The sequence below is a fragment of the Dendropsophus ebraccatus genome, chromosome 11 (genome assembly GCF_027789765.1).
Source record: "Dendropsophus ebraccatus isolate aDenEbr1 chromosome 11, aDenEbr1.pat, whole genome shotgun sequence".
NCBI lineage: Eukaryota > Metazoa > Chordata > Amphibia > Anura > Hylidae > Dendropsophus > Dendropsophus ebraccatus.
The window spans coordinates 18,583,847-18,604,877 of record NC_091464.1 but is presented as its reverse complement, the minus strand read 5'-3'; the positions used below and the strand labels follow the sequence as shown (position 1 = coordinate 18,604,877).

At 44.6% G+C, this 21,031-nt stretch overlaps 1 protein-coding gene across 6 annotated transcripts in view; it reads left to right on the top strand.

The window, feature by feature from the left end:
• The window catches only part of KCND3 (potassium voltage-gated channel subfamily D member 3), a 341,235-nt gene extending 332,421 nt beyond the window's left edge, over nucleotides 1-8,814 (top strand). For all 6 annotated transcript variants that reach the window (XM_069946138.1, XM_069946140.1, XM_069946142.1 and 3 more), the window contains one exon: nucleotides 7,889-8,814. In XM_069946138.1, the coding sequence (XP_069802239.1) occupies nucleotides 7,889-8,081 (193 nt within the window). In that variant the 3' untranslated portion in view covers nucleotides 8,082-8,814. The remainder of the gene's footprint in view (nucleotides 1-7,888) is intronic.
• Nucleotides 8,815-21,031: the final 12,217 nt, after the last annotated feature.

Below are 21,031 nucleotides of genomic sequence, written 5' to 3'. Positions count from 1 at the left end.
CTATGGCCTGCTGCAGGCCATAGCAATCTATTGCCGAGCCGGGATCAGCGTCATTCCGACGCTGAGGCCCGGCACGGGCAGAAGAACGAATCTCCGTCCCACTAGACACCATTGACGTGCGGCGCAGTGCCTCTAAATGCAGCTGTCAGGTTTGACAGCTGCACTTAGAGGCTTAATTAGCCCGTGCGGCAACGGGACCCGCGCCAGCTAATAGAGGCACTGCCGGCTGCACGTGTCAGCCGGGATCAGCGCCGTTCAGAGCGGGGTCCCGGCGGGACCCCGCTCTGAACACCCCGAGCGGCACCATGACGTATCAGATACGTCATGGGTCGCTATGGGGTTAAACATACAGCCTCAAATATACGTAGTGTGAACATAGCCTAAAACTGTAAAAATCTTCATAGAAAACCTTTCCTGCTCTGGGCAGTTCCTCACATGGACAGAGGTGGCAGCAGAGAGCACTGTGTCAGACTGGAAAGAATACACCACTTCCTGCAGGACCTACAGCAGCTGATAAGTACTGGAAGACTGGAGATTTTTAAAAAGAAGTAAATGACAAATCTATATATCTTTCTGACACCAGTTGATCTCAGTGGGAATTTTCAGTTTTCTTCCAGTGGATAAAAATATCTCATGGTTGTGTAATGGCAGCAGAAATCTTGAAAACCCTAACAAAAGTATACCAGGAGATAAAAAAAAAAAAAAATTGTATCTTTAAAATCTAAAATGAATATTTATTGCCGAGCCTGTACTACCCCTTTAAGAATTCCTGAGTGAAATATAGCTGAAACAATGATCACAAGAGATGAAGCAAGGGTCTGCTTTATTGGGAATGATAACAAATCTCATTTTACCGCTTGGCTAGTAAATAGAGCTGTTAGTGGAAGCAATTCTAGGCACAATAGGGGACCGCGTCTCAAAGAGGGAAGAGGGATTAAGAAGTAATGAAGGTGTGTAAAAATAGAAGATTTATGATACATCAAGCCGGGAAAATGAAGCGGCGGAGACAGGAAATACCATCTGACCGGGGAGAAATATTTATAAAACAGAGAGCGGATTATCCGGAGGTAGAAGATCAGCGGCTGCCTGTGAGAGGGCTTCTGTACGGTGATCTATGGTTGTATGACTATCCGTACGCATGGAGATGAGGGTTAGGGTCAGTATCTGAAGTACATCCAAAATGGCCTGACTTGTGCTGGATAGGATGTGGACACTGTGGAGGGTTATGAGACAATGAATAGTGACAGCAGAGCATTGTGCAGGGATGATATTAAAGGCGAAGTCTAGAAATTTTGTCAGCGCTTGCTTACAGAGCCTATTAAATGGCTTGATGATATATGGAGGCAGACGGTGGCGGATGGGGGAGCAGAGAGGCACACCTCCCCGGCAGGCGTATGGCGACAGGGGGCGGACGGGAACTCCCGGCAGGCATATGGCTGCGGCGGATGGGGAGCAGAGTGGCACACCTCCCCGGCAGGCATACGGCTTTGGGGAAGACGGGGAGCAGACGGGGGAGCAGGAGGCATGTCGCAGGGCTGGGTGGACGGGACCGGACATGTCGCATGGGGAAATGATAGAGTTCATTCCATCATTTCTCTGAAAGAGGTCAGTGATTTGATCAAATCCCTTGGGAAATGATGGAACGGCACCATCATTTCATCATTTCCTGGGATTTGATCGAATCCCTGATTCTACCATTTCACTGCAATATATATATATATATATATATATATATATATATATATATACAGTTAGCAATACATATATATATATATATATATATATATATATATAGTTAGCAATGTCCGTGCAGCCCTTGCTGTATATAGAAGGCAATAAAGAATATACTTACCTCTCCACGCTCCTCGGTGTCCTCCTGCGGATTCCCCATTCACCGCAACAGCCTCTGAAGCTTCTGAACCTGCTTCTGAAGTGACAGGCCCCTCAACCAATCATTGACCAAGACGGGACAGCCTGTCACTGAACAGCCTGTCACTTCACAGCTTCAGAAGCCTCACGAGGGGCTGCAGTGAGCAGGGAACAGGCAGGAGGACAGCAGGGAGCATGGAGAGGTAAGTATAATCTTTATTATTTTACTTTACAGTGTCATCAGCCGTCGGCCGCACATTGTACCCCACATAGTGAAGCGTGGTCGGTGGCCGATGATTTTTACGCATTTTTAAAGACAACGGTCAGCCGATGATTGGCTCTTCTTTATTACACAGAGCGATATTTGCCAGAATCTCTAAATCAGCTTGTAAGGACACCAACCAGAGGAGAGAACATTCTAGATTTAGTATTTACAAATCAGGATTGGGTGTCTGATGTTACAGGGGAAGAATATTTAGGTTCCAGTGACCAGCGTTTAATGGTTTGACATATGTATATACACACACAGTGGTACTTTGGTTGAAGAGTAACTTGGTTTAAGAGAGTTTTGCAAGAAGAGCTCACAGTTTTTTTAAATTGTGACTTGGTTTAAGAGCATTGCTTTAGTTTAAGAGCTCCCTGTACTGGGTGGGAGCGCGAGTAGAGGAGGGGCATGGTCTGCATAGCGGCGTCCCTCACCTTCCAAATCATAGCAGATCCACTTCAGGCTGGGGCTTACATCAGGGGACAGGACTGTGGAGGTAATCTCTGTATGGCTGTAACCCCTCTCTCCCCGGACAGAGAGTGCTGCATGTATGTGCCCACATCTGCCCTGCTCATTCCTTCATGCTCCCTGCAGTCTCTGTCAGCCCTTGTGTTTCCCATCCTCTCCATTACTGTACAGTAACTTATAATATCACATATTCTGCTGTTTCTAAATTAGTTTCATTTGTTTTACATGTTATTTAGAATAAAAGATCATTATTTGGATTACAAGCGCGGTCCCGGAACAGATTATGCTCCTAATCCAAGGCACCACTGTATATATATTTGACTATACTGCACCCTATAACCCTATGCTGCACCCTATAATCCTATACTGAACCCTATAATCCTATACTACACCCTATAATCCTATAGTACAAAGTACTGGATTTTGGGAAGACAAATTTGAAAGGAAATAAGGTTGAATTTAGGTAAAGGAATGAAAAGTGGGATATACCATTCATAGCGAGCGTTCAGTGGGCAGTACGTGAAAAAGTCATAGGAGGGATACAGCTTGGAGAATCAGGCAGAGAGAGAGACAGCTAAGAGACAGCTCTGTAAGTAAGAGATCTCATCTGAGCACTTTACATGCAGTTTAGACTGATTGCTACAGCTTTATCATGGCTTCCATAGTGCTGGCTGCCACTTTTTAGGCTGTGCACAAACACAGTGCAGGATCTCCTCCTCTATGTGTGCAGACACTACAGTATATAGTCATTAGAGTCCATTTGTAGAGCAGAAATCTGTAGGAAAATGCCATATGTCAGATATATAATGGCCTGATACCGTGCTAATCCTCATGTACACAAACATGGCGGCTTATCCTGAAACAACAGGAACACTTTAGGGAGCAAAATCAGTATAGTTTGGATGAAAGAAGGGAAAAAGGGGATATGATCTAAACATTTAAATGTCAAAAGGGTATTGACATCTTGTAAAGATGGCTTCCTGGCCCCCTCTCATCTGCTTGTGGTTGGGCGTTCCTAGAGGAGCAGGTTGGGTGCCTGTGGGACCATGAGAAGAAGATAGAAGTGGGTTAGTGTTATGTTGTACATGGAGGAAGCAGCACAAGACTGACACTTTGTTCTGATTGGAGACTTGGGTCCATGTTTTGAGACTATAGGGGTGGGGGGGGGGGGTTCCCAAAGGTTGAACCCCCAACAGCCAGACATTTTTGGATAACTTCTAATGGTGGAATAACCCCTTTAAGACCATGAGATTGGTAATTAAGGGGTTAAACATGTGCAGTTTTAGGGAATTGTATAAACAGAAATTTCCTTAAAGAAAAGAATAATTTTGGACCGGACATTTTTTTAAATCTTGGCAGGGTTGGGGGGAAATTTGATAGCCAGTAGGAATTTACCTCCCCCCGTGCCCACTGTGAGAAGCAGGACAAGCTTGAAGACCCCCGTCGGAAAATGCCGGTCCCAGCTGACGGACTGGGCACTCAATGAGTGACTGGAGCGGCATCCCGCCACAGTCACTGGCTGAGCGGCCAGTCCATTAGCCAGGCTGTGACACGTCAGCGCTGGAGATCCCAGAGCCTGGTGGGGGTTCTGAGGCCGGTCCCAATGCTCAACGTGGGCACAGGGAGATGTAAATTTCTACTGGTTATCCAATTCCCCCCTACCAGATAAAAATCACCGGACTTCTACTTTAATCCTGAGTGAGTTGCTTGGAGACCCAGAGAGAGCTAACTTAGCTTGCCCTTCTGTCAATGTGTCCATGCTATAAGCTTGGGTTTGACTCCCTAGTAGAGATGAGCGCAACTGGAGCATGCTGTAGTCTGATCATTCAAGATATGATTACCAGTGGCTGAAGGAGTTGGATGCAGCCCTGGGGAGTCATAGCCATATACCATAGGCAGCATCCATGTTTTCCCAGACTCCCTGGTGTCTGGCATCCAACTTCTTTAGCCATTGGTATTCAAATGCTGAGTGATCGGAGTCGAGCATGGTCCAGTTGCTCTCATCTCTACTCCCTACGTAACGCTTGGATGCTGATTAAATAGAGGAAAGACATATTGGTGTCAGTGCCACCAGCTCTAGATGATAAAAATAACCCATATAGCAATGCAACCTGTTATTTGCGAAGGAAGATCTGGTAGAACTCTTGCACCAACCCCCAGTTCTGGCATTTGGACAACCACCTGGCCTAAGGCAAAAATTAATTAAGAGGAATCATTTTCGTGATGAAGTTATTGCCAAGAAGCAGCCCCATAACAGCGACGTGCGGCCACGGGAACGAATCATCTGCTCTGATGGGGATAGAGCGAATGGAGAAGAGACAAAGAAAATACTAGAACAAGGATGTTACCATATATCGTCACTAATACTCTATCCTACTAATATTCTAATACTCAAGGGAGTTAAAAGAGGGGAATCCAATCCATCAAATAGAGCGCCCAATGGTGGGGAAGTGGTGGACGTGAACACTTACCATAAGGAGTATTTCTTCTCCTAATTGAGAAAATTTTTTTTTTCTTTTGTTGCCTTTCTATTGATCAACACTATAAGTTCATACGCTGAAATGGATGGACAGATGTCTAATGTCTGCCTTACAAACTATGTTACTATGATACTACAGTAAAATATAAAATCTGCTATATACAAAGCATTATTGTTTCTGTAGTCTTTTGGGGTCAGTGGTGTCCTCCTCAGTATGCAGCATTTTCTTGATATGGTGTTTTTCGGGGAAAAGGGGAGGGGGATTCATTGACTTTACTATAGAACTAGAAAGGCAAATACAAGGCAATTTCTGCAAAACAATCCAGCATCAGTCTTAAACGAAAGACAAGGTTTTGGCATTGCTCCACTTGCTGGCAATCGGGACCTTAGTGTAATGATCCCACATGCAGTTATACTCCCATATCGTGGTACTCAGCTGTATCAGTAAGCGTATGACAGTTCTCCAGCAGAAGAGAAAGATGATAGCGGCACTCACCGATGTCAATGAGTGACGGCCATTTCACGCATCAAACGCTTCTTCCGGAGCCGGAAGAAGCGTTTGATATGTGAAATGGCCGTCGTTCATTGACTATTGGAAAGTATCTGCTGTTTATGCCTGTTTGTCCAAATAAAGCATCATTTTACTGACATTGGTGAGTGCCACTATCATCTTGCTCTTCTTCTGTTAAAACTGACGCTAAACAAAGAATGCCATGAAAAACTTGTTGTTATATAAAAAAAAAATTGCACTTTAAAAAAAAAACAAAAAAAACTCATGTATTATAAGCAGTATGAAGGGGATTCTGGGGTTACAGTATCAATGGCTTATGGTAGACAATGAATATCACATCAGTGTAAGTAAGATTCCCAGCACTCCTGCTGATCAATTGATTGAAGAGACTGTGGAGTTCAGTAAGGGCTTAAAGGGGCAATTATCCCCTAGAAGGGTGGCTAGAAGCGCTCCTGTGGCCGATAAGCAACCTGTGTAAATCGATCAGCCAAGGAGCAGGAAAACGCCTGATCCTCAGCTGATCGGGTCTTTAGAGCAGGCTTTAAAATTTGTTGTTGTCAGCCACACATCTTCCTGGTTATGTGGGTTATGTGTGGCTGTGGAAATTGACAGCACACATATGTATATAGGATATACTGTACATATAGTATATGAATGTATCTGTACTGTCAGTTTCGAGATGACAAGAAGCAGTGTATACTTACCATCTGTGCTGCTTGTAATCCAGCATATGGCTTTCCGTCCTCGGCTGCTGCTGTATCTTCAGGACCTTCCTCTTCCAGAATAATTGACATCCGGAGGAGGCTTGAAGATAAAGCCAGCGGCTGGAGGACTGAAGAGCCAGATGCCGGATCACAATCAGCACAGATGGTAAGTATACACTGCTTTTTGTAATCTGCCAGCACAGATATATTTATATCCTATATGTACGGTATATCCTATATCCATACCTGTGCCATCAATTTTCAGGACTGCATGAATTGTTTGTACAGCACATCCGCTCAATTTGTTGTGCTGTGTAAAGGCACTGCTGATCTCATAGATCGGTGGCTGCCTGCGGCCGACAAATCATCAAATCTATAAGGACCCTAAAGTCCCTATTACATGGAGCGATATTTTATTGAAGCGAACGCCAACTTGTGAGGTCAGTGCTCACTTCCCCCTCATTCGCCACTCTCTGCACTGTGCTATTACATGCACAGACAGCGAGTGGGGAACAGCAGGAGGGGCCCATTAAAGTCAGAAGTGGTCTGCTGCTACAGCTTCTATTACACAAAAGGAAAAATTGCAAAACCAGAGATTTATTTTTCAAAATTTCAACAAACTGCACCAAAACAGCTTAACATTTGCAGGCATTTAGCTGCTTTAGAGCGGTTCAAAAAGTTTACTTATCTATACTTACCTGTCCACACTCCCCTGGCGTCCTTCTTCTAAGGTATCTGGTGTCCCCTGCAGCCACCAAAATCCCATTCAGTCAATCAATGACTGAGATTGGACAGGGCCGCTGCCAGTGATTGGCTGAGTGGCTGTGGTGCTTTTCTGTCTCAGTCAGTGATTGGCAGAACAGGCTGGAGATGGCTGAAGACTCCAGAGACCCAGAGGACACCAAGATAGCGTGCACAGGTGAGAAAAAAAAAATAAATATATATATATATATATATATATATTTTTTTTTTTTTTATAGATGTGAGACCGCCATCTTTCTAAACTTGTTCTGAACTTTGCAAAAAGTTCGGTTCGGTACTGAACTGAACTTTTTCCAAAGTTCGGAACAAATCTTGGTTTGGTTCGCTTAACTCTAAACATAATCTATAATTGCCACATTGAACAGATTTGGCTTCCTTCAAAAAGAGGAAGCCAAAAAGTTTTTATACCGCTGCTACCATAATTATGCATTGTGAGAATAGTCACAAGATCTTGGGCTTGAGGTTCTAATTATTGGTGCGAAATCCATGATAAAATACAAATAGACATAGTTCGGTCTTGCTCTTTCGCTATGTTTAAGTCACGATGTAGCCTGGATCATAGCAAGGCTCGAGGCTACACAGTGTCCAAAATGCGTCTAGAGAAGAAGTGAGACCGCACTATGTCTATCTGTATTTTATCATGGATTTTGTACCAATAAAGCTGGAATTTTGTTTTTGGATTCTGATGCTGGAATACTTTTCTTTTTGGACGATTCCCAGCCAAAGCTTTAGGGAATTGTAGTTTTGCCGAAGGTGCCCCATCCTCGGCCTATAACATGCAACACGTCATGAGTTACTGTCTTCTAGCTGAAATCTTTTCTGTCTTCCAGTCGATCCAGCCTGAACTTGAAGTCAGACGATGGCTTAAGAAACTGCAAATCCGCACAGATCACAACAGCCATCATAAGCATCCCAACCCCACCAGCTCTGACACCAGAAGGCGAGAACCGACCTGCGAGCCCGCCTGGACGCACCACAAACATTCACAGTACAAGCAACATTGTGAAGGTTTCCGCGTTGTAAGACACTGTCACCAGCGTCGTGAATGGAGGCCGCCGTGTCGTGTCCTTTTTCGCTGCAAAATAGTGGAATTAGCAGTGAAGAAGCGACAAAGCTTCTGCTAAACTTGCCATTTACCACCATGGAAAAATTCACGAAGGAGCACTGGCTATATATACATATACACCTATACTCACGCCTATAGGGTTATGTATATTTTCTTTGGATGTTGGCTGCTAGGAAGTTTCATGGCAAGTAAAGGAGTTAACACGAAAAGCAAATTGACAACACTGTGTCTAAACACCTTTTTTTAAGGTTTTCAGTGGATAATATTTATTCATGAAGAAATGACTCAACTTACAAAAACATAAAATAAGGACAAGGAGTAGTTTTTGACGGACATCAAAGGGGAACAGGGACAAATCAATGCAATTTTCTTCTTGCAAGGGAATCTGCAAGCAACCAAAATGACACAAAAAAGGTCGGACTTAGGGGCTAGGGTGGGGTTTAGGGGTTACTGGTCAAAGAAAAAATTCTATTTTCCTGCATTTTCTGTGAGAGTGGACATTGAACTGTTCAGAGAACAGAATAGCTCCTAGCACATTTCAGGACGGGCACATTGTAGATGCGAGCACATACTCACACTTCATCTTCCCTTGCTGATGTTCTTAATTCTTAGATCATTTTTGTATTAGCCTTCTAAGTCCAAGCAGTGCAGACTGTGATGTTGTCAGGTATTATGTCTGTGAAGAAGAAAAAAAAAAACAACAAAAAAAAAAAAAGAAAAGAAAAAAAGCATATTCGTGAATCATAAAAAAAAAAAAAGAAAAAAGAAAAAAAAAAGAGGAAAAAAAAATAGGAAAATCTATTCGCTAGCATTTAGTTTATGCACCACCGTTTATTTTCTGCTTTATAGTTTCTTTCAATTCGGAAGCAGAAGAAGCTGCAAAAAAAAAAAAAAACGGAAAAGAAAGAAAAAGTTAGAGAAGTACACGATACGGGATGTCCCCCGATATCCAGTCACAATAAATTCAGGCACCCTGGTGTAGACATGTTGCCAAGTTTTTATTCTATGGAGTAACCTGGATCTTTAGAATTCTGTGTAAATACTGTAACCATTCCTTGGTGTTTTCGCATAGATCTATTGTGGCTCCGCACCTCAGGCGTTATACTCAGATAACAGACTGATTGTGCAGCAGTGTGCTGTTATAGGAGACTATTTTTATATACATATCTATATATCTATATATATCATAGTAAAGCTTAGGGCCAGGTACACTACTGTATTCCTACTTCCATACAATGTTCCCCCTGCCGATGACGGTGCCATTTTAATTTTTTTTTCGTATGAAGTCGAACTTCAACGTACAAACAGGGTTTCTAGCTTTGAGTAGACATAAGAAGCTCATAAACTGTGATTTCTCGGCAGATATGTAGCGCCACGGTAAGGAGCACCTTTTTGGGTCAGTAATGTTGCACTCCGACTGATGGGAAAGGATCTTGGAGTCATTTTTACAGTTACAGGGCACAAAAAGGGTAAAAAAAATCTAGTAGTGCAGTAAGGGTAAAAAAAAACAAAAAAAAAAAACTTTCTTATATGTTACTATCTTCCTAGATGTCGGCCATCTGTTGTCCTTGCATTTACCCTAGCTCATTAACAGTCTTGGTTTTGTGTCAAATGTGGCCTAAGCCCATGGGTGGTGGGAAAAAGAACTGGACATAGTCCCTAAAATGCTACAAAATAAATAAGAAAGACAATGACAGAGTAAGAAAATACCATATTTAGAGGGGTATTCTGCCTGGACAGACCAAAAATGTCTTAGAGTACCTACCCTTAGGGTATTATTACACCGATAATAACTAGTTTACTGGGCCAATACACGGCCCGATTATCGTTTAACAAGGGCTGCAGGGACATCGTTACCGATGTCCTTGCAGCCCTTGTTTAAACTTTATACACTACCTGTCCAGGCTGCAGGGCTCCTGACCAAGGCGGTCCCGGCCAGTGATTGGCTGTGCGACCTGTCAGCTCAGACAGGTCACTGTGAAGCTGAAGCGCCCAGGACCTGGGGAGAAGACCGTAAGAGGAGCCCTTCAGCCTGGACAGGTAATGTATATTGTCACTAGCCGGCCGCACACCGCTATTACTCGTAGCGATTCATGGTCGGCGCCCCACCATTATAGGTTCAAACCTATATCAACGATCAGCTGATGAACGTTGTCATCGACTGATCGTTGTATTTATTACACGGAGCAATAATCGGCCGAATCTGCCGATTGTATCGTTCCGTGTAATAGTACCCTTAGACAGCGGTGGCATTATGGTCACATAGGTCTGCGAGAAAAACCTTTATGTTTGGGAATCAACGTGATTCCCCAATACCACTCGATAAAAGGATGACAGTAGGATCACAGTGTATTCTATACAACATAGTCCTCTCAGAGAAGATTCTGGTTTGGCTAGAGATAATTTACTTAAGGGCTTTTTACATGGCCGATTATCAGCAACGAGAGTTCCTAGAGATGCTCATTCGGCTGATAATCGGCCGATGTTAAAAAGGCAGCGATCAGCCACGGAGCTCACGTCTTCTTATCTAACAGGAGACTTGCGGCCGATAGCCAAACCGCCAGTTTCCAGATGCCATCGCATCAGCAGTGTATACTTACCATCAGCGCCAATGTGATCCGGCATCTTCACCTGCCTGACAGTGTCACATGTGTCTTGGTCTACAGCTGCTGTATCTCCTGACCCAGCTCCTCCAGAGAACCGGCGGCAGGACATACAGCGGCTGGAGAGCAGGATGGGAGCAGAATGCATCTGTAACACTGTCACAATGAAGGTGAAGATGTCGGATCCCAGCAGCACTGATGGCAAGTATACACTGCTGATGTGATGGCATCTGGAAACGGTCAGCACTGATATATCCATATCTGTGCTGTCAGTTTCGCTTCTTTAAATGGCTGCACAAACAATACAGGCATTGTTCGTGCGGTCTGACTGATAAATTGTGCAGTGTAAAGGTACTGAAAACGAGTACCGATCTCACTGATTGGCGCTTATGTGGGTCCTTGCACGGCCCCATTTTGGGCTGTGTAAAAGGACCCTATCAGTTTCCATGGCTGCATGAACAATACAAGGATCATTTGTGCAGCCCAGCAGCTTGATTTGCCCTGCTGTGTAAAGCCACCTCAAATGTAAACCTTTAAATGTAAAAGGACCCTAAGTACCATACACCCCAGGGCTTATAGTTTGAGAATGTTCACCTGACGTGCTCAATATCTGTGTTGGGGCAACAAAAGGGCCCTGTTAGGGCTCTGTAATACAACACAGCCCACTCCCTGCCTCATATAAGGGTCGATCCCCTAGATCAGTGCTCTCTTAACAGGCAGCCAGGACCACATGAACAATCACTGAATCGTTTGTGTGGCCCTTTCTTCTAAAATTCATCATTTGAACATCCTGTATTGCACTGGCAACGCGCAGCTGACTAACAATTTTTAAACCTGTCAAAACCTCGAGATCAGCGATGAACAAGTGTTTGTTCATTTGTCTGATCATCTGACCTATTTCACAGGGCCTGTTTGGCCAGTAATCTTCCCTTGTAATAGAGCCCTTACAGGAAAGTTTTTAGCTCCCATTATGGGATGAAAGGCCATCAGGTAGATGGTGAACGGTAGAGATGAGCGCGACTGCAGCGTGTTCGAGTCCGATTGTTCAGCATTTGATTACCGGAGGCTGAAGATGTTGGATACAGCCCTAGGGAGTCCTGAAAAACATGGATACAGTCTATGGCCTATGACTGTATCCATGTTTTCCCGGATTCTCTAGGGCTCCATCCACCTTCATCAGCCAGCGGTATTCAAATGCGGAATGATCAGGCTCGAGTATGCTCCAGTCCCACTCATCTCTAGTGAACGTCAGTCGTCAGTAGGGGCGGCCTACACAGTAAAGATGTCAACTACGAAAGGTTATCAAGCTGCTCCCACCACTACATGGAGAAAGAAAAATTCTAAAGTACGAGAAAACTGTAGTTCACGATGAGAGTCCGACGCGGAGCACTCCTTTATAGAAGATATATATCCTAAATGTATATTTCAAATCTTATTTTTTGTTAGTATAGTAGAGAGTATAAGATTTACCGAGTGATGTCACTTCAAATACATCATGATTTATCTATAGCCATCGGCTTGAGATCCGTAGGTGGCCAAGCCGCAATAAATACTAATATACGTCACTTCAAAGAACAGATGTCTCAGCTCAACGTTGCTGCCCATTCGGTATTATTGATGACCCGCCATGTAATTCCCCGACCATCCTTAGCACGGCCTCCCTTTTGTTAAATGCCATGGGGCGGCGTGTGGCTTACTAGTCAATTGTTACTGTCTCTACCATGTTAGGATTGTAACTCACATACATCAGGGCATCGTGTGACAATCAAATTGCCACTACTCGCAGCTTGAAATGTCAAGCCGAGGTGTGAAATGACGAGCATCGATCTCCCCTTCGCTGCCTTTCAGGGAGTGCATTGCCAGGAAGGGGGATGGAATATCTGCAGCGTGCTTGTTTGTTCCTTTGTGTGAGTTATGAGAATATACAATTTGCACAAGAAGCGTTCCTTTCTCTTGATGTGTAACTTCTCCAGCAGCGGAAAAAAAAAAAAAAGACACCGAGAGCCAAAGACATTTGACTGGACTTTCCTGACAAGCAAAAACAAACAAAAAAAACTAAAAACAACTAAAAAAAAAAAAAATTTTAAAAATCACCACTCCGCTTCCAACGTGACCGGAATAACGCATGGGACAGAAACAGTTTATTAACATGTTCACTGCCAGTCTCCTTTGAGGTGATCCCATATCCCGCAGAACGAATGATCAGTCATTCCCGACAAATATTTTGTGGATACATATGTGTAGGTTTGGCCTAAAGTAGGCCCCTAGAAAAGTGACCTAGCTGTGTAAGAGATAGAATTGTTCTCAATGTTTCAGTGTAATTGTTCTATTCTATGTCTTTTCCGAGCTTTTCATTTCCCCGACGGGAGCATCTGTGTTTTTTATGTTTTTTTTTTTTGTTTTGTGTTTTTTTTTTTTTTACCATATGGCAGAGCCCATTCTCTTTGTTGTCTTTGATTGCAAAAAAATCTGTTCTCTCGATTGCTTTACTTTTTAGCATTACCAGTGAGCAAAGCAATTACCAGGCAATCAATACGTACCAATACAAGGAGGACTGTATCATAATGAAGAAGAGGACGACGTGCCGGATCTTCTCTTGAGGAAGAGAGCAAAGGGACGGGGGGGGAAAAAAAAGAAAAAAAAAAGTCACATTTCTTTCTTGCAGCTTAAATCCTGTTGTCTTCTTTTTGAGATGTAGTGCATATGTTAACTTGTATATAATTTCCAGTAATTTGTCTTGTGCCACTGCTGTAACTAATGTATCCAATCCGGATTAAACTCATTATGTGCCACACATGGACCATACACCTTCTGAGTGGTCATTCCTGAAATCACAGGTAAGGCCTAAGGCGTTTAAGCGGATGTTCATGTGTATTGGAACTAAAGTTTTCTTTCATCACACCTGTCCTTACCGATCAGCTGCTGCCAGGGGCGTAGCTAAAGGCTGATGGGCCCTGGTGCAAAATTTTAGCTTGGGGCCCCCCCATCTCCCCCCGATCAGGCAAAGTCCTATCTAACGTTATATCCAATTACTCTAATGTGCCACCATGTTCTAATGCCCTGTCACTGCCTCCACCTCATGTACTGCACTACTGCCCCCTATAATTAATGGACTGTACTGTGTCGTTGTCTAATCATTGTATTCCAATCTTTGACTCTACAGCTGAAAAACTACAACTCTCATCATGAACTGCCAGTTGGAAACGATGGGGGTTGTAGTGCTGCAACCTGAAGAGCCACATGCTGCAAAACTACAACTCCCATTATAAACTGTCAGCAGGGCATGATGAAGTTTGAACTTCTGCAACCTGGAGAAGTCACCTAATATCACCTGCAGTCCTATGTAACACCACAGATAACAGTGATATCCCTCTGAGTACAGATAATGTAGATGTCACCTGCAGTCCTATGTAACACCACAGATAACACAGTGATATCTCTGAGTACAGATAATGTAGTAGATGTCCCCTGCAGTCCTATGTAACACCACAGATAACGCAGTGATATCTCTGAGTACAGATCATGTAGTAGATGTCCCCTGCAGTCCTATGTAACAGCACAGATAACACAGTGATATCTCTGAGTACAGATAATGTAGTAGTCACCTGCAGTCCTATGTAACACCACAGATAACACAGTGATATCTCTGAGTACAGATAATGTAGATGCAGCACAAGCTGGAGCTCAACGCGGTAAAGACACGGCCATAGGACATAGCTTGGGCCGCCAAGGCAGATGTCTGGAGGAGGGGGCGCTGGTACTTGCTGTCATCTGATTAGGTAAGAGGCCCAATCAGATGACAGCATGTGCCAGCGGGCGCAGCGGGACAGAATAGCGCAGTGCTTCCCAACCTTTTCCACCTCGGGGCGCCCCTACTAAATGATGTTCTACAAAATAAGAAAACCGTCATACAGTGACTCACCGGTGACGTCTTCTTTGATCTGAGGCGTCACTTTCCCTTTTCCTCTTCATCCGGCCCAGTCCTCCAAGATGATTCCTTCCAGATACGTTTCATCCCCTTAGAACCTGCGAGACAAACAATTTAGGCTCCGCACATTTCTAGCAACTTCCTTCCCTTCCTCCCTCCTGTAGGCTCCCATAGTAACTGCACTGTTTGGTGTAATGTGCAGTAAAGTGAGTAGGAATGTGGGATGCCCCCTGTATGTAGGATTCCCTGCTGTGCCCCCTGTATGTAGGATCCCCTGCTGTGCCCCCATGAGCTAATAATGCCCCCAGAGGTGCCCCCATACAATAATAATGCCCCCAGAGGTGCCCCCATACAATAATAATGCCCCCAGAGGTGCCCTCATGAGCTAATAATGCCCCCAGAGGTGCCCTCATGAGCTAATAATTCCCCCAGAGGTGCCCCCATGGACTAATAATGCCCCCATGAGCTAATAGTGCCCCCAGAGGTGCCCCCATGAACTAATAATGCCCCCAGAGGTGCCCCCATATACTAATAATGCCCCCAGAGGTGCCCCCATGAGCTAATAATGCCCCCAGAGTTGCCCCCATCAACTAATAATGCCCCCAGAGGTGCCCCCATGAGCTAATAATGCCCCCAGAGGTGCCCTTATGAGCTAATAATGCCCCCAGAGGTGGCCCCCATGAACTAATAACGCCCACAGAGTTGCCCCCATGAACTAATAATGCCCCCAGAGGTGCCCCCATACAATAATAATGCCCCCAGAGGTGCCCCCATATACTAATAATGCCCCAGAGGTGCCCACATAAGCTAATAGTGCCCCCAGAGGTGCCCCCAAGAACTAATAATGCCCCTAGAGGTGCCCCCATCAACTAATAATGCCCCCAGAGATGCCCCATGAGCTAATAATGCCCCCAGAGGTGCCCCCATGAGCTAATAATGCCCCCAGAGGTGGCCCCCATGAGCTAAAAATGCCCCCAGAGGTGCCCCCATGAACTAATAATGCCCCCAGAGGTGCCCCCATGAACTAATAATGCCTCCAGAGGTGCCCCCATGAACTAATAATGCCCCCAGAGTTGCCCCCTATGAACTAACAACGCCCCCAGAGGTGCCCCCATGAGCTAATAATGCCCCCAGAGGTGGCCCCCATGAGCTAAAAATGCCCCCAGAGGTGCCCCCATGAACTAATAATGCCCCCAGAGGTGCCCCCATGAACTAATAATGCCTCCAGAGGTGCCCCCATGAACTAATAATGCCCCCAGAGTTGCCCCCTATGAACTAACAACGCCCCCAGAGGTGCCCCCATGAGCTAATAGTGCCCTCAGAGGTGCCCCCATGAACTAATAATGCCCCCAGAGGTGCCCCCATGAACTAATAATGCCCCCAGAGGTGCCCCCATATACTAATAATGCCCCCATGAGCTAATAATGCCCCCAGAGTTGCCCCCATCAACTAATAATGCCCCCAAAGGTGCCCCCATGAGCTAATAATGCCCCCAGAGGTGGCCCCCATGAACTAATAACGCCCACAGAGTTGCCTGCATGAACTAATAATGCCCCCAGAGGTGCCCCCATATACTAATAATGCCCCCAGAGGTGCCCCCAAATACTAATAATGCCCCCAGAGGTGCCCCCATACAATAATGATGCCCCCAGAGGTGCCCACATGAGCTAATAGTGCCCCCAGAGGTGCCCCCAAGAACTAATAATGCCCCCAGAGGTGCCCCCATACAATAATGATGCCCCCAGAGGTGCCCACATGAGCTAATAGTGCCCCCAGAGGTGCCCCCAAGAACTAATAATGCCCCCAGAGGTGCCCCCATACAATAATAATGCCCCCAAGAACTAATAATGCCCCCAGAGGTGCCCCCATACAATAATAATGCCCCCAGAGGTGCCCCCAAGAACTAATAATGCCCCCAGAGGTGCCCCCATACAATAATAATGCCCCCAGAGGTGCCCCCATACACTAATAATGCCCTCAGAGGTGCCCCCATATACTAATAATGCCCCCAGAGGTGCCCCTAAAAAAAACAAACATCCTACTCACCTAATCCGCGCTGTGCAGGCAGCAGTTCTCCTCCTCCTCTTCGGGCTCCATCTTGCGAGCCGCAGGGACGGGACTTCCGGCAGACGTGATGACGTCACATCCTCACGCCTGCCGAAGAGGTCACGGCCCGGCCTCCCATAGGCTGCTGGTATGAAGTGCCGGCAGCCTATGGGAGAGAATACAGGAGGAGGACGCTGACAGGTCCTTCTCCTGTATTCTGATCGCTTTGATGTTCCGCCCGCTCACTGTGCGGGCGGAACATCAAAGCGATCTGTGCATCCTGAGAAGCTGCGCGGCCGCAGCTTCTCAGGATGCTCAAAAACAAGTGGCAAGGGGGGCCGTGCGGCCCCCCTAGCGTAGGGGCCTGGTCGCCATGGCGACCCCGGCGACCCCTATAGCTACGCCACTGGCTGTGGCTGTAGTGGTCATGCTTGGTTATTGAGCTCAGCTCCCATTGAAGTGCACTGCAGCGACTCAACATGGCCACTACACAGAGAACGGTGTCAGACAGAATGTATAAATCTATATAACTTTCTATTTAATAACCTCAAGTCTTCCAGTCCTTATCAGCTGCTGTATGTCCTGCAGGAAGTGGTGTATTCTTTACAGTCTGACACAGTTCTCTCTGCTGTCATCTCTGTCCAGAGCAGGAGAGGTTTTCTATAGGGATTTTCTTCTGCTCTAAAAAGTTCCTGTCAGAGACAGCGCTGTGTCTGACTGGTAACAATACACCACTTCCTGTAGGGCATACAGCAGCTGATAAGGACTGGAACACTTGGGATTTTTAAACAGAAGTAATTAACACATCTGTCTAACTCTCTAACACTTTTTTCCTCCGGAGTACCCCTTTAAGGGCTGTTTTCTTGGATATGTCTGCTTGTGAAGCTGCAGGCTCTGAGCTTAGTGGGCATTCCCTTGTCTCGGTGTTCTGGCTTGTAGCCTCCTTTTCCCTTACCTTTTATACACTGACCTAGTTGTAGAAAGCTGGGATTTGAGTGAGAAGAGGCAGCCCAGAAGTTTCCATGAATATATGGTCATGCTGTGTGCGACCACCACTACATGTCTTCAGTATCAGAATACACATACAGGTTGCGTTATACGTGATCATTGTACATCTGCACTATGGTGAAAACTGGATGAAGGCAAGGTCACCTGTGTAAGCTGAATACCCCATGGTATAATCCTTCTGTCCTTGCTATAATAGGAATCTAGGAGATTTATCAAAATGGTGAAAAGTGAAACCCTAGCAACCAATCAGATTCCACCTTTCATTCCTCACAGACTCTTTGGAAAATGAAAGGTGGAATCTGATTGGTTGCTAGGGGCAACTGAGCCAGTTTCACTTCACACCATGTTTGATAAATCTCCCCCCTACTCTTGTGTTTTAAAGATGTTGTCCAGCGAAAATCTAGACCAGACTGAAAATAAAATAACATTTTGTGCAGGACATACAGCAACTGATAAGTATGGGAAGATTTGAGATTTTTTTTTTATAGAAAAAAATCAGTTGATTTTTCAAATCAGTTGATTTCAGAGATTTGCAATGTACATTAGAAATTCTCCAGTCTTCCAGTGCTTATCAGCTGCTGTATGTCCTACGTATCTATGTTTCCATTTACACAGAGAGATTATCTGACAGATTTGAAGCCAAAGCCAGGAATGCATTTGAAAAGAGGAAAAATCTCAGGCTTTCCTTTATGACCTGATCTCTATTTACACTGTGCTCCAGGCTTTGGCAGATAATCTTTGTGCGTAAATGGACCCTATGTCTAAGACACACAGCAGCTGATAAGTAATAGAACTTTAAAAAAATTTTTTTAATAGAAGTAAATTACAAATCTCTTTGTTACACTAATTGATTTTAAAGATTTTTTTTTCCCCCTTTAAGAAAACATTGCCCACGTGTGTCTACACATCTATAGCACAGCTGGGCCTGCACAATAGCATACGGATAAGCTGTTGTCACAGAGATTGCAACTTCTGGCACAAAGCAGGGCCAAAACACATTCCGGCTACTGGCTGGCAAACAGCACTGGGAAGAGGAAAAAAAAATAAAAAAATTCAAGACTACAGTATGTGCACAATGATTAGGGGAGTATCGATTGTATCATCAAGTGTATGCAGATTTTCCAACTTCAAGCTGTACACACTTTTATTGGTTTATTGGACTGAAGCATATCTGATGTCGTAAAGAGATCAAAACGTGTGCATAATTATTAGGCAGCTAGTAAAATGGGCCAAAAATGAGATTTACCGGACTATGAAAAGTTGTCAAATGTTCTCTTGTAAATTGTCTATAGGGTCGTGTTGAGAAAAGAAAAAGACACTAACTAAAGGGGTTGTTCAGCAAAAAAAAAAAATTCTTTCAAATTAATTCTAAGTATTCTACTTATATTTAAAAAATCTTGTGCTCTAGTACTTATCATCTGCTGTATACCCTGCAGGAAGTGGTGTATTATTTCCAGGCTGGAGAGCAGGAGAGGTTTTTCCTGTGGTGATTTTCTGATGTTCTGGGCAGTTCCTGACATGGACAGAGGTGGCAGCAGAGAGCACTGTGTCAGACTAGAAAGAACACACCACTTCCTGCAGTACATACAGTAGCTGATAAGTACTGGAGATTATTTTTTTTTTATAGAAGTAAATTACAAATCTCTGGTACCAGTTGAGTTTATCCCTTTAAGCGCCAAGGATCTGAGAAGAATCAAATGGGAAGAGGCCAGGAAGCCATTATCCCCGAATTGCAATGTCCCTGAAAAGCTCAGAAGTAGAGATGAACGAATCGCTCATCCAAACGAATCGCTTCATTTGGTCTGCGCTCCGCTCATCAAGCTGCCGACCTTTCAGTGCGGCTCCGCTCCCTGCCACTTCTCCCCGGGTGCTGGTGAAAAGCCGGATCCAACCCTGGGAAACTGGGAGAAGCATTGTACAACAAGTGTATGGGCGTTACACATAGTATTGGCTCATGCACACAAGTGTTTGCCCCATTAAATGTTTTTATTTTCTGCCAGATCCCACTGATTCAATGTCTCTCTGACTTTCTATAAAACCATCAGGTTTTTACTTTTCAGCCTGATGGCAGCACTTACAGACTGACTTTCTTCAGTGCATGCTTGTGCAGAAAAACAAAGACCAAGGCGTAAACATGGAAATGTGGTTTATTGATGGCCACCATCATTGGCATGTTCCGTAACAATATATATTCATATAAACAAGAATTTTTTTACTTTGACCAAGAGCATAAATAACCATTACATGGATACATTATGTTCCAGTCCAAAAATGTATACTACCCGGTAGTCTTCCCACTTCAGCGCAGAAACAATAAACGTAGAGCACCATTTAGGCTACCAGACTTACGAGGGTATGTATCTTTGCAACCAACTATTTTCTTGCTCCAATGAGTCAGAAAAAATTAGGACAAATTCACATATGGTCTTCACTACAGAAAAAAAAAAACACTTTATATCCGCAGTTCCCATTCCCGTTAAGATTTTTTTTTTCAGCTGTTTATAATCCCAAAAATGGCAGTTGTTTTTTAAAAAAAAAAAACTGCAGGTTTTTGGGCCAAATGGCAGAAAGAAAAAACTAAAATTTTGGGCAATACTTTAAATCAAGGTAGATTTTCTTTAAAAAAAAAAAAATATATAGAGAATTGGTTGCAAAGTTGAACATTACCTTTTCATCATAACCATAAGTGCCTGTTATGAAGCTCTATACGGCTATGTTCACACTATGTATGAGACCGGCCTTTCCGTGACCCGGTCGGATGATCTCTAGCGCCGCAGAGTTCTGATGCGGGCGCATCCGTGCGCGCCACATCAGAACTCCCCACTTCATACTACGGAGCGTACGGCCGGAGCCGCTCGCTCCATAGTGTGCGCTGACAGGGTTTTCTACAGCCGCTATTAACTGAATAGCGGCTGCAGAAAACTGACACGTCAGTTTTCTACGGCGCTGCTAGGAATCCCGTCCGGAACATATACTATGTGTATACACTCCGTCCGGGATTCCATAGAAGTCAAGGTAACGTATATTTTCGTATTAGGCACGGCTGTTGTTGCAAACAACAACTGCCATACTTTTACAAAAATATACGTTGTGTGAACATAGCCTAAGGGTTAAAGGAAACCTGTTGCCATCACTTTCATGCTCCCTGAACTCCAAGTCATCAGGAAGCTTCCTGGTGACCTCTCCTCTCCCCATTCACCTTGATTAATAGATTTCTCCCTGTTTGGGAATAGTTGGCGAGTAAGTATAAGCGAGCTCGGGTTTGTCCGAACCAGAACGCTCTGCATGTGAATACTGTAGCTGAAGTAGTTGGATGCTGCCC